The sequence below is a fragment of the Pogona vitticeps genome, chromosome 1, assembly GCF_051106095.1.
Source record: "Pogona vitticeps strain Pit_001003342236 chromosome 1, PviZW2.1, whole genome shotgun sequence".
In the NCBI taxonomy this organism is placed as follows: Eukaryota; Metazoa; Chordata; class Lepidosauria; order Squamata; family Agamidae; genus Pogona; species Pogona vitticeps.
In genome coordinates, this window is record NC_135783.1 from 151,673,706 (window position 1) to 151,686,131 (window position 12,426).

Here is a 12,426-nt window from a genome sequence, read left to right on the forward strand (position 1 = left end):
GGCCCAGATGGTCCAGCTGGAGTCTTGTCCTAGTAGGAGACACTCTTTGGCATTAATGTACTCAGCAAAGTGTGTAGTTTTTGTTCTCCATAGGTTTAGCCTACCTTCTCCTGCTGTAATATTTAGAGCTTGAGAGGTGTGAAAAAAAGATGGATATCGTCCATGACAATGTGATTGTATGTAGCCTTCCATGACCGCACTGCAGCATTCTAAATTATCAATTGATAAGCCTTTCCAATCACAATTCTTGGCAAAGTTTTATTAAAGGATTAAACGTACGGAACACAGTTAGAGTAGGCAGACTGTAGAACTAATTGCGGTCTTCAATTACGTACGACAGATCTATCAGTAGATGGGCTGTCTCGACTCCAACTTGCAAAGCATTCTTTTTTGCAGCAAAACAGTCCAGAATGGGATTATCAATAGAAGACACAGAAGACTCGTGGACACTTTTGGGCAGGAAAGGACTCCAGGGACACTGTAACATTTGCCAGCTGAGGCCTGGCATCTCCTTCTGGCAAAGGCCACACCCACACTTTGAAAGGAAGGCAGACCAATCAGACCTGCTGGGAGTGCCAGGCAGGAGAGACCAGGAATGACCCCAATTTGTATCAAGGAGCATGCTGCCTTGATCATGCTCTAGGCAGCAAGCGACAGACGCCAGGGAGCAGCAGAAGGAATCCGCCACTTGCTGGAACTCTGCCTGCGAACAGCCTAGCAATTCCAAAGTGCCCTCGGTCGGAGCAGAACTCTGAAACAAGACAAGAGAAAAAAACCTGTACAACTGTCATTAAGTATGAGAATCAAAATCTAAAACAAATATTCCGCCATGCAGCCCAAACTTAAGGCCCCTGTACTTTTAACAAGTTTTATTCAGTGAGATATATCCCAGTCAAATGTCACTACACAACTTCACACACACACCCAACCTGGACGCCAGGCCTCTTTGCTATCTCTGCCCACAATTACTAATACTAACTCTGTGCTGTCAAGTCAATCCTGATAGGGCAACCCTTTTCAGAGTTTTCTAGGTAGAGTGCACTCAGAAGTGGTTTCGCTTTCAAGTCTTCTAAGGCATCCTGGGGCTGTGCAGTTCCCAGGCTCACTCCCTGCCCTCAATGCTTGGTCCCCAGAGGTAACCTGGGGATATGAAGAGGGCAGCTGGGACTTGGCCCTGCAGTGCCTTTCTGGCCCAGGCACAACACACACACACACACACACACACACACACACACACACACACACACACACACACACACACACTTCAAAGCCAAAACGGAAGGGGTGGTTTCACAGACACCAAGGGTCGCTTGCAACCCTAGGGCTACTCCGTGGGGAGGACCTAATATGGGGAAGGCAACTGGAAGATGTGCAAAACGTAAAACTCCACACAAAAATTAAACTCTGCACACTCTTCCTTTGCTATCTCAGCCCTCTGCATAACAAACACAGCACCTTCCGGTAAAGTATCTCACCTCTGTTCATAATCCCCTCTAAACTGTGGGAACTTAAGTGCATTAAGCAGCTTTAAATACCCACACAAAGCTCTGCATACCGTGTGCCTTATGTATGAGGACAAGTGGGTTTCCGTACAGCCACCGCCTAGCAATACCCAGGGATCACGGATGGTTAATTGCAAAGCATGTTCTGCAGTTTGACAAGCAAGCTGAGAAAGAAACACATCGTTACATAAACTGGAGAAACAGAGCACCAGGAAAATACAAGACTATTCGGGAGCCTATTATTAAAGTTTAGTTCTCCTCCCGTTTCACCTCTCCCACCCCAAATCCAATAATTCCTTCAAGGAGCTCTGGGGATTGTATACAGGGCTTATCCTCTTTATTTGCCCAACAACCATTTGAGCAGATTTAGCCTGCCAAACCTTGGTTGGCCCAAGGCCACCCAAGTCCATTAACATCCTGGCCAAATGGGGCCTTGAGCCCAGGTTCAAAGTGTAGACACACTATCACATATGCAAAAACTAACGTGAGAAGTTTAAAAGGCATATTCAGCCCAGTATCACATTAATAACACCACCTTACTATAACCACTACACGGCACTGTTTATTTGATGCAGCCTTCCCCACTCATTCATCAGGATTCACTCAGCTTGAGTTAGTAACAGGAAGCAGCTCGTGTGATATCTGGACATGGGAAACCCCAATTCAAATCTCCATTCAGTGATTAAGGAGACTGTGAGCCCATGCAATCCTGAGGGGCTTTGCTAACTTTTTCCTGCTCCCTCCTGGTTAGCCCTCAGCTGGGAGGCAGGGGAGGGCCAGGGAATGGTTTGATGCTTCTTTCCTGCTAACTGCAGCAGGCAGGCAGAGATTTCTGCGCTGGGGTTATTGACAAGGGAGAAAAGGGAAACCTTCTCACCACCACCTTGATCTCCAGTCACAGCTAGGCATAGTTGTGCATCAATCCTGCTGTGGAGGGGGGGTGATCCCAAAGGCAGTGAGGGAATTGCCTTTCAGGGGTTAATCTTAGAATAATCTTAGAACTGGAGAGCTGGAAGGGACCTTATGGATCCTTGAGCACAGCCCTGGACTCAAACTCCCAGCCCCTGGCTGTGCAGCCAGATCCCTTAACCACTGAGGGACAAGGACATTATAGATATAAATAATATTGTTCATAAGAGCATGATACTGAGCAGTCAAGTAGATCACAAATTGGGAAGGGAGCTTTAAACTCCCACCCTCATGATTCCATCTCATGAGGTAGGGAAAGATGCATTGAAATGTGTCTGTCTACACACAAGTAAGTAGGAATGTGTGTATGCGCACACGCCCATGCAGCCCTCAGGGCTAATAATCTTAGTCTAAGTTACTTGACTGCCTCCCTTCTGTTACTGAAAGCAAGGGTGGGTTAGCAGAGAGTTGACCAAAATGACTACCCTTTTCATCATATTCTCCCTTCAGTGCTGCTTCTGTGAGAGTAGGCATTACAGGAGATATTTATAGAGATTCCTCCTACCTTCAGCTCATCCCATGCTGTTTCGTTCCTGTTACATAGCACCAAACTGCAGACAATTGGGTCACTGGGAATTAGATGAAAAAAGCACTTCGTAGCAAAACACCGAGTTTGCAAGTCCTTTAAATGACCATAACAAGCAGGGGACAGAAGCTGTAGAGAAGAGATCGGCTGAGAACCTGTTCAGTGGTGAGGAAGAATAATAACGTACATTATCTTATAAACAGAAAGGCCACACACTCTATAATTAAGTACAGAACTCTAATCTGTTTGTCTGATTTCAAATGGGAACAGTTCATTTCTTAAAGACTGGATGCTAAACAGGGGAGATGCAGGGAACTGTACCCTAAGAGGTAATCTATTCCAGGCTCTGCCAAAGTCTCATTTCAGAATCCAAAGCACTGCTTTGCAAAAGGCATACTCAACCCATGGAACTCACTGCCACAAACATCAGGGGCTCAAAAATTCATGGACATTGAGTTCTTCATTAAATGTTTCTGTTTTAACAACATGGAAAGAAAACAAGGCATGTAGATGTATATATTTGCTGCTAAGTCTTGATAACACTGGAATAATTGAAAGCATGAGAAGACAGCTATAGTAGGAAGAGAAGAAAAGGAAATGGAATTGGAACACAGATACAAAGGCTAGTACAGAATCTTAAACGGAAGGCAATGGATTCTTCTTCAAGGGTTCAATCCAATGTTGGGTACTCGGAAGGGAGTTCACAGAATTGGATCTCTGCATTCCCTCCAGCAGATCCCAGAACATCTCCCCACTTCTACAGAGGGGTAATGGGAGCCCCATAAATAGGGATGGGTATACTATTTATTTATTTATCTATCAGATTTATATACCACCCATTTCAAAATGTCTCCTCTGGGCGGTTCATGACTATGGCACAGGGATTGGAAACAGGAGAGGTCCCTGAATGCCGGGATGGAGGTTTCTGTGAATGGGAGCTCCACCTCCTACTGCAATGATGCTTGCTGGCTACACAAGAATGGCTGACGAACATGTTTGTAAAGCTTTCAAAATGTGCTCTGTGGTCAGGGGTAGTGTTGTACAGGGTCACAACCTGTGTCTGCGTACAGGTCAACCTCTTTGCAGCCTTGGTCTTTTGGCCTCAAATCCAGATGAATCTCATTAGAAGGATGGTCAGAGCCAGGACTTACGTTTATGATTTCCAACCCTGCTCTTCCGTGAGAGTCCTTATCATGAAACGGTCAGTCAAAAGTGCATCCTTTACCTGTCATTTGCTGCAGGGGCTCCATCAATGCTATCCCAACTCGCTCGACTGCCACAACACAGTTCTCCTTCAGGTACTGTTGTAAAGCTGGGTGGATAACCTTCTGGCAGACGACAAGGCCTACACCGTCTCTTACCATCTGCTTGCCTAAATTAAGCAACTGATGTAAGACCATTGCTTCTAAAGAAATTCCTTGATGGACAGTAAGGACTCCTTCTCCACTGTTAGCAAGATCTCCAGATAGAGAGGCACAGAAAAGTGCCATCTTGATTGCACCCAAAGGGCCTCTTTTGATGGGAGGCACATTTGTCACATGCAATTCTGAGATTTCAATAAGAAGTCCAGAATAGACAGCAGAATCCATAACCCTCTTATTTTTCACAGGGACGTAGAGACATTTTCCTAGCACCGCACCAGTGCGGACTTCTTGTGGGATTGTAAACAGAAAGGCTTCTAGTAGCAAAATACTGATATGATCTGCTTCCTTTCTGCTAAGCATGCAGGTAGGTTTGCTGGTTAATATACTCCGCACCAGACCAAGAAGAATCTTAGAACTGCTAAAATCTACTGGTATTCTACAACCACATGCTTCAGAAGTAAGATAGTCAATGCACTGACTCAAAAGGTGTTGGCTGATTTTAATGAAAGTACATGGAGCAACCTGCGTGTCTTGAAATTTTTCAAGCAGGTTGCAGCAAACAATGGTTGTAAACAAGCCACAGTCACTGAAGCGTGCCAGATGATTCTGCACAGAAGCCGTCAGGAGCTTTAACACCGGATGACTGCCTGAAAGGCCACTAAGCAAAACAGAAGACTGAGATGATGTGCGGACACATCCACCCAACCCATTGTGAAGCTGCTTGAGCCTACCTGTGGGGCCATAGCAGGATCTTACTATTTTACTGAATACAGACAGAGCATGACTAAGGCTCTCCTTAGCTAAAGGTTCACTTGTACATAAGGAAGGTTTTTTAATGTCAACAGAAGCCATTGTTCCAGATGAAATACCAGTCAACATTTAGACTGAGCCTATTTGTGCAAAAGACCTTTTTAATGAATGATACACACATCCGGGCGAAGGGCCGTTGTTTCCTTTTGTGGTACTGATACAGCACAGTTTACAGTACATTTAAGTTAGATGCTGCATTAATAATCAAAGTGATGAGGGCAGACATGGCTTCACTTAGCGAGTCCCTTTGATTTAGCTGCCAAGCTTGTTTCAGCAGAGTGTATCCCAAGACAGATAGCAACAAACCACAGTCTGGCCATCAGTCAACCAGTTCTTCCTAATCCAGCTGTTCTTCTACATTGTTTGTTCAAGTGAAACATGCCTGTAATTGAACAAGAAAACACTCTGTAAAGCTACAATTCCAGACAGAGCTTATTCTTTCATTAACACTGATTAATTCAGTGAAAACTGTGGCAAATGACTGTCTGCTCCTGCAAAATACACAATTAGTGCATTGATGCACACCTAGCAAGATGAATAAAGATCTACTTTTTTAAAAAATCAAACTGATTTAAAACATGATTTAACTTTTTAAAAAATCATTTTTAAAATTTAAATAATCAAAAATGCAATTTTAATTTTTTTAAATTGTGACTGAAATTGATTTGATTTAAAACAAATCCATCCTGATACCACGTAAGGGTTCAAAATATTCAGGCAATTCATCCAATCAACACTATTCCATAAACATACTGCTGAGCGAATATAATACAGAAGTCCACATTTTTAGTGTTTTCAAAATGTAGAAAAAAGAACGTCAACCAAGGCAGGCACTTTGGGATTTCTAATATGAAAATATTATAATTTTGAATCACAGGGTTACATTTCACTTGGATTCTGATGTCTGTAGCAATAATGTAATTGAACATTTTACCCCTTTTCTTACTAATGTAATTTACCAATAATAGATTACAGAATTGTTATTCCAATAATTATGAAAATCATATCTCTTTGACAGAAGACATGCACTGTGATTTTGTACCCAGTAATTCGGTCTATATGTGAAGAGATGCACGAAAATGCAACAAACTTTAAATTTTTAATTATTATGGAATGTCTATGACACATTTGTGCATCTTTATACATAGGCTAAAGGGGATATGTACTTATTTTAGTATTATTGTTATTATTAGTTTTATTTATATGCCACATTTCTCCCAACAAGGGACCCAAAGCAGTTCACAATATTAAAATCCACACAGTTAAAAACACAGTAAGTTAAATATTAAAAGACAAATTAAAATTAAATTAAAATATTAAAATACTAAAACATGGAAAAGATTAAAATTATCTGCTAAAATGGGGTTCATTTTAGTTGCAGCAAATGCAGATGAACCTTACTGAATTTCAAGGCATTGACATTTTCTTTTATTTTAGGTAAAACAAAACCGCTAGAAGTCATGATGTTGAAGAAAAAAACCATATGATTTCTGAAAAATCCACAGAAATCCAAGGGGAAATCTGGAAAGGTGGGATTTTTTTGTGCTGAATGTTTTGGTCTTGATGAATTTCTGTATCCCTGGCCAGGTCCCAGATAAACTGTTCTCTACCACGTGGCCATGGGGTTGTAGCACCGAATTGTGAATTATTTGCAGGGGCAGAGAAATAATGTAAAAATTTGCTAATGAAATAAAGGAAACAGATAGCATAAAGCCACAGAACCAACATACAGCTGAAGCAATGTGCTACGTAGTAAGGAAAGGGTACATGTGCCATGTATAGATATTGCTGTTCACATCATCCTTATCACTTGAAAGTACCGGCTGGAGCTGGTGGGATGGCAGCAGCCGTTCTACAACAATGAGAAGGTCACACATTACCCACCAGTTTTTTTTTTTTTTACAGGCAATGCTACTAGACATCAGCCTAGTCATCAAGAGCACTAATCTGTTCTCAAAAGCTAGAGACATGATGCAGCTGTATCCCATTCCAGCCACAGGTTATCCAAATACTGAGTTACACAGCTATTCAGGAAGGGTCACATCTACGGATGTCAGATGATGAGCTTCACATTACTTACATGGTGATGGACACTAAGACCACAGTTACTGCAGCTGGATCACCATGTATATACGAAAGGTATCTGGGCTACTTGACAGCTATAAATTACCATGAGTGCCAGGTGTGTGTGTGGAGGGGGGGTGAGCAGGGAAGAGAGTGACAATAAGACAATAGGCTGTATGGTTGTCATACAAACATTATATTTTTTGGCATGTTGACACATGTGACCATTGTGTTTGGCCAGCTTCAAGTGGTCTAATTGGACATTTATACAGCTGTGGATTTGCCTTGACTACCTAGGATACATACCATACAAGTTAATGCTGCCTATGTGAGGATGGGGGCCGAGTTGTTTTCTAGGTTTGTTGTAGAGACGGTCATGGATCCTTTCCTTTGGGATTCTATCCCAGTAGACTATTTTGCACTTTGGCTTGGGGATTTGTGTGGGTTTGGGAGACTACATTTACTCAGATACTGGCTGCACGATTTATATGTCAGCAACTGAAAGAGCTGCAAAGAAATGGCCCCTTGGATTTGAAATGCATGAATAAAAACGCATTTTACACTCACAGAAATAGATGAAGAGAAAATCCCTATCTTCACTGAAGCCTACGGACAGTTGAGTTAAAAAAGAAACTATTTTGAGAAAGGAGTAGATACGAGTCCTTCTTTAATAGCTTCAGTATGTGCTGCTATGAATTATGCAGGAAGACTGTGTTTACAGCCATTTTGTGAAGGCAGGTGACAAATCACAGCTGCCCTACATCTTTTATAGATGTGCAGTTGTGTCTCAATCCCATTTGCTCACCACTATGGAAACAAAAACTGATGGAAAGTGTTAAGGTCTATGAATTGAAGCAGCCAGGAAAATACACTGCAATCCTATTAGTAGGTGATGAAAATTGGTACTACTTTAAAACAGACTTCAATGTTTCGGCAAGAAGAAAGTTCATTTTTCTCATGAAAAGTATTAGCATTCTCTGCATAACAATTCCTAATCCCAACATACTATCGTGCACCATGGAGTCATCCAGTTTTCATAATTAAGAAAATTTAAATTGGCATTGCTATTCTAGTCTGAAATTATGCTATTATTTTGGACACAATGCTGCAAATAAAAACAATGCCACAACATTCATGGACTGTGTTTGAGCTTCTAAAGCACTTTAAATTTTATTCAATACAACCATTCTGCAATAGATACATTTAATGTACTACTGATTAGGGACCAAATAAGACTTAACAGAATGGCTTGAGTAAAGGTTCTCTAATGCAGTGGTTACCAACCTTGGGCTTGGACTAAAATTCCCAGAAGCTTTCACCACTATCTGTGCTGGTCAGGATTTCTCTAAGCTATAGTCCAAGAACATCTGGAGATCTACAATTGGGAACAACTGCTTTAATGAGTTAATGACAGAGGTGAGATCTGAACCACAGACTTCCTGATTTGTATCTAATCAATTAGCTGCACCATCTCTCTCCACTTGCTAATTCAACTCCGTAATATCCCCTCTTGTTATTGATTTATTCTACAAGGAGATAATGGATAGAAAAGCACACCAGATCCCTGGAACTCACTACGGGCCAGCCAGATAGCTGGGGGCGTATTCAGCCATCCATGTTGCCCACCCTGATTTACTCTCAAAAACTGTAAGGGTAAATCTGTCTATGTAAGAGAGGCAGACCACTGTTATGATCTGATGCAAAAGGCTGGCTACTACTGTGCTATGGATGGAGGGCAGCTTCCCTAATGCTGGTAGGGAACCAACTTAATTATAAGGAACAGGGAGATTAAAAGAAAGATCAACTTTGTGTCGAGCTATATAACAGGATTCTTTTTTCATTTACATTGTGCCTCTTACAATGGGGACTTACCTTTTAATTATTCTGCAGAACTATTTGGCTGGTTCTCATTATTTTGTTTTTCCTGTTTCAACATGTGACACAACATCAGGCTCTGGATCAAAGGGGCTTGCAATACTTGGATTGAAAATAGGATTGTCCTTGATTTTATACCAGGTGAAATGCATCATCAGAACAATTGGTATCGTAACAACTACAACCTGGTAGTTCTTCCATATGGTTTTAAAGTTCATACTGTGCACTGGTTGCTACCTAGATAAAAAAAGCAGACAATTTAAACACACACAACTTAGTGTAATTTAAGTGCACTAATTTCTGAAGGAAATCAACCCTGTGTGCTCACTGGAAGGACAGATCCTAAAGCTAAGGCTTCAGTACTTTGGCCATCTCATGAGAAGAGAAGACTCCCTGGAAAAGACCCTGATGTTGGGAAAGTGTGAAGACAGGAGGAGAAGGGGACGACACAGGACGAGATGGTTGAGCAGTGTCACCGAAGCTACCAACATGAATTTGACCCAACTCTGGGAGGGAGTGGAAAACAGGAGGTCTGGCATGCTCTGGTCGATGGGGTCACGAAGAGTCAGACACGACTTAACAACTAAACAACAACAACAACAAATTTCTAATACTAACTATAGCAGCTTCATTACCACAGATAAGCAAAATGTAAGGTTCCTATTTCAGTAAGTTGATCCTAGCATAACTGCCGTTGTTGTTTAGAATTGACTTACAGTGATGCTAAGAGGGCTTTCAAGGTAACAGAGTTATTTAAGGAATGGTGTTATTAGTTGCATACCGCCAATGAGCTTCCATGGCTGAGGAAGTCTGCACCACTACTGTGTAGCACCTATCTGGAAACTGGGACGTAATGTGCTACCAGCCTGTGGTATAATCAGAGAATTATATCATGGCCACTTTCTGTAAAATCTCACCGAGTATGTCAAGGAGAAATCTCATTCCAAATTCTGCTTAGGATGCATTTCTTAACTTGCAGATCCTCTTCTGCAGTACTCTGTGAGGTTGCCAGGTAGGCAGCTTCCCCTTTCCTAAGATTTCAAGGCAAAAATCTGAGACTGGAGGTTGGGCCTTTATTAAGTCACTGGAAATAACCCCTGTATACTCGTAATCACCACAAAATAATGTGTGTGCATTGAGATTAACCACAGATTTCCTGCATCACCTCCTACAGTTGTATTAGGTTTGCAACACACAAAGATCTATATGCTAAGGCAGTGAGTTTTGCCACATTTCAAGCAGGAAGAAGATGGGTGTCCAGGCTTTAAAGCCACCATATACTATGCACAACAAAATCTGTCTTTCTCCATTTTCAGAAGCTACTTACCCCGAGATTTGTCTCTCTACAAAGAAACTCAAGGAAGCACAGCAATCCTTGAGGCTTCAGCAGACACACTGAGACCTAGCAACAGCACCTACATGGATTAAGTCTTGACTGAACTACATTTTGGGCTTTCTGAAGATTGAACAAGATCCAATAAATTAGGAAAAAAATGACTTTCAGGTTTTTGTTTTTATACTCAGGTATATTAAGACTGCAATCCTATACTCATACATGTGAGAATAAGTGTTATCAACAGACATGCATATATGTATTAGTGGCTTTTCTAAAACTGACCTGTTTTTAAGACAAACCCCTTTGTGAAAACTGCAATAAGTCAGTCCATGGGCTTATCAAATACACTGAGTTGTTCTACTTTTTATGCAGAAGAAATAGAGTGAAGACAAACTTCACCTTCCAGGGCAAACATTATTATGACAAATGTGTCATTCCTGAAGCATGGACACTGAGGACTTCAAAGGAAGAAATTTAGGCTCATGCGCCCTGCCCTTGGCTATCCAAAAGCGCCATGACTTGTCAACCAATGTGTTACTTGTGCTTCAGCAAGCAATTAATATACGACCTCTTGTTCAAGAAATATATGAATCACAAAATAGGAAAACAGATTTGATTTGGTCAATCATTTTTGTTGCCTGTTTTAATAAATACATCCTGGTTGCATATGAAAATTGGGCTATTTACAGATTTTACCAGAGTAAAGCTAAAGCTCACTGATTCCCATCCTCCTGCAGATGCCTAAATACCTGCTTGGGAGGTAGGAATATCCTTCAGAACAGGGATGGGGACTCCAGGCATGGGACTCGCTGTTGGCCTTATGTTGCACCGGCAACTTAACTCAGGTTTTTTTCCCCATGACTTGGGCTCGACTTACAACTTGGAAGCCACTGAACCACCCCCTCCCTTTTTTCCTGGAGAAAAAGCTTGTTTTAAACTTGGGGCTTGGGACTCAATACCAAAGACCCAGACTCCGACTCGGTACCAAAGACTCGGACCTAAAGACTTGCCAACATCTCTGCCTTCAAAACAGTCATTGGCAGGATCTCATGTGGCCCTTGGCCTATTGGCAAGAGCTCGCCGTGGAGCATCTGTTTAGAGCACTGTCGTTCTGTCCTAGAGCCCACCAGGCAGTGGGGGGGGGAAGAGGAGAAAAAGATGTGGCAACAGTACATCAAGCGTGGTGTTTTTTTGTTTTTGTTTTTGCAGGAGGATGGGGATGTTGTAATGAGGTATCCTGCAAGAAAGCATGTCTGTCTAGGCAATGTTACATAACAATGTTGCAGGTCCTACTCTACAACTGTGTAATACCTGAAGTCAAATAAAACAAACATAAAACACCAGTTTTTGTAATACATGGAAGGGCAGTATAGTCATGCAGTTCTGTTAAAAGAGATATAGCACAGAACAAATGTAAACAGGTTGGGAACAAGTTACATATAAGGCTGAAGAATCTACAATTAGCATCTGAATGCTTGCTCCCTGATTCACTGGCAAGAGTTCTGAAACTAGCACGGAACAGGGACGGGCCTTTTCTGTGGTGGCCCCACCCAGACTTTGGCAATCCTGAAGGGGGGATTCTAAGAGCCTAGAAACAATTTTATTTTGAATGCTCTCTTTTGGGTTAGTTTCTAGATGGACTAAAAAGACCTACCATGTTCCAATGTGTGTTGGTTACTTTAGATTTTATATGATGTGGTCATATTAATGTTATTTAAATGATTTATGAAATGAACATTGTTCATTGCTCTTATGGATTTATATTGATTTTGTATCTGAAAACATGCTGTACTGCAGTTAAAGATTGCAAATCTACAAAACAAAGAGATATGCTCCCAGTTAAATATAAGCCTTACAAGGTAGGTAAAGGGGAGAGGACTGTCAATCTTTCAATGCATAGTTATGAGTCATGTCCGACATTAAGACGTTATCTGTTTCTGTAATGTAGTACAGCCAATGTAGTATGATAGTTAATGTGGT

At 41.6% G+C, this 12,426-nt stretch overlaps 2 protein-coding genes across 2 annotated transcripts; both read right to left on the bottom strand.

Moving 5' to 3' along the window:
- Positions 1-244: 244 nt before the first annotated feature.
- On the bottom strand, positions 245-5,240 carry MKKS (MKKS centrosomal shuttling protein). The gene is made up of 4 exons (XM_073003259.2): positions 4,223-5,240; positions 2,977-3,152; positions 1,556-1,666; positions 245-751 (listed from the first exon to the last, which is right to left on the bottom strand). The coding sequence occupies exons 1-4, from the start codon at positions 5,238-5,240 to the stop codon at positions 311-313; spliced, it is 1,746 nt and encodes a 581-aa protein (XP_072859360.2). The 3' UTR covers positions 245-310.
- A 14-nt stretch (positions 5,241-5,254) lies between these two features.
- On the bottom strand, positions 5,255-9,328 carry LOC140708143 (uncharacterized). The gene is made up of 2 exons (XM_073003284.2): positions 9,108-9,328; positions 5,255-5,553 (listed from the first exon to the last, which is right to left on the bottom strand). The coding sequence occupies exon 1, from the start codon at positions 9,326-9,328 to the stop codon at positions 9,146-9,148; it is 183 nt and encodes a 60-aa protein (XP_072859385.2). The 3' UTR covers positions 5,255-5,553; positions 9,108-9,145.
- Between the last annotated feature and the right edge of the window lie 3,098 nt (positions 9,329-12,426).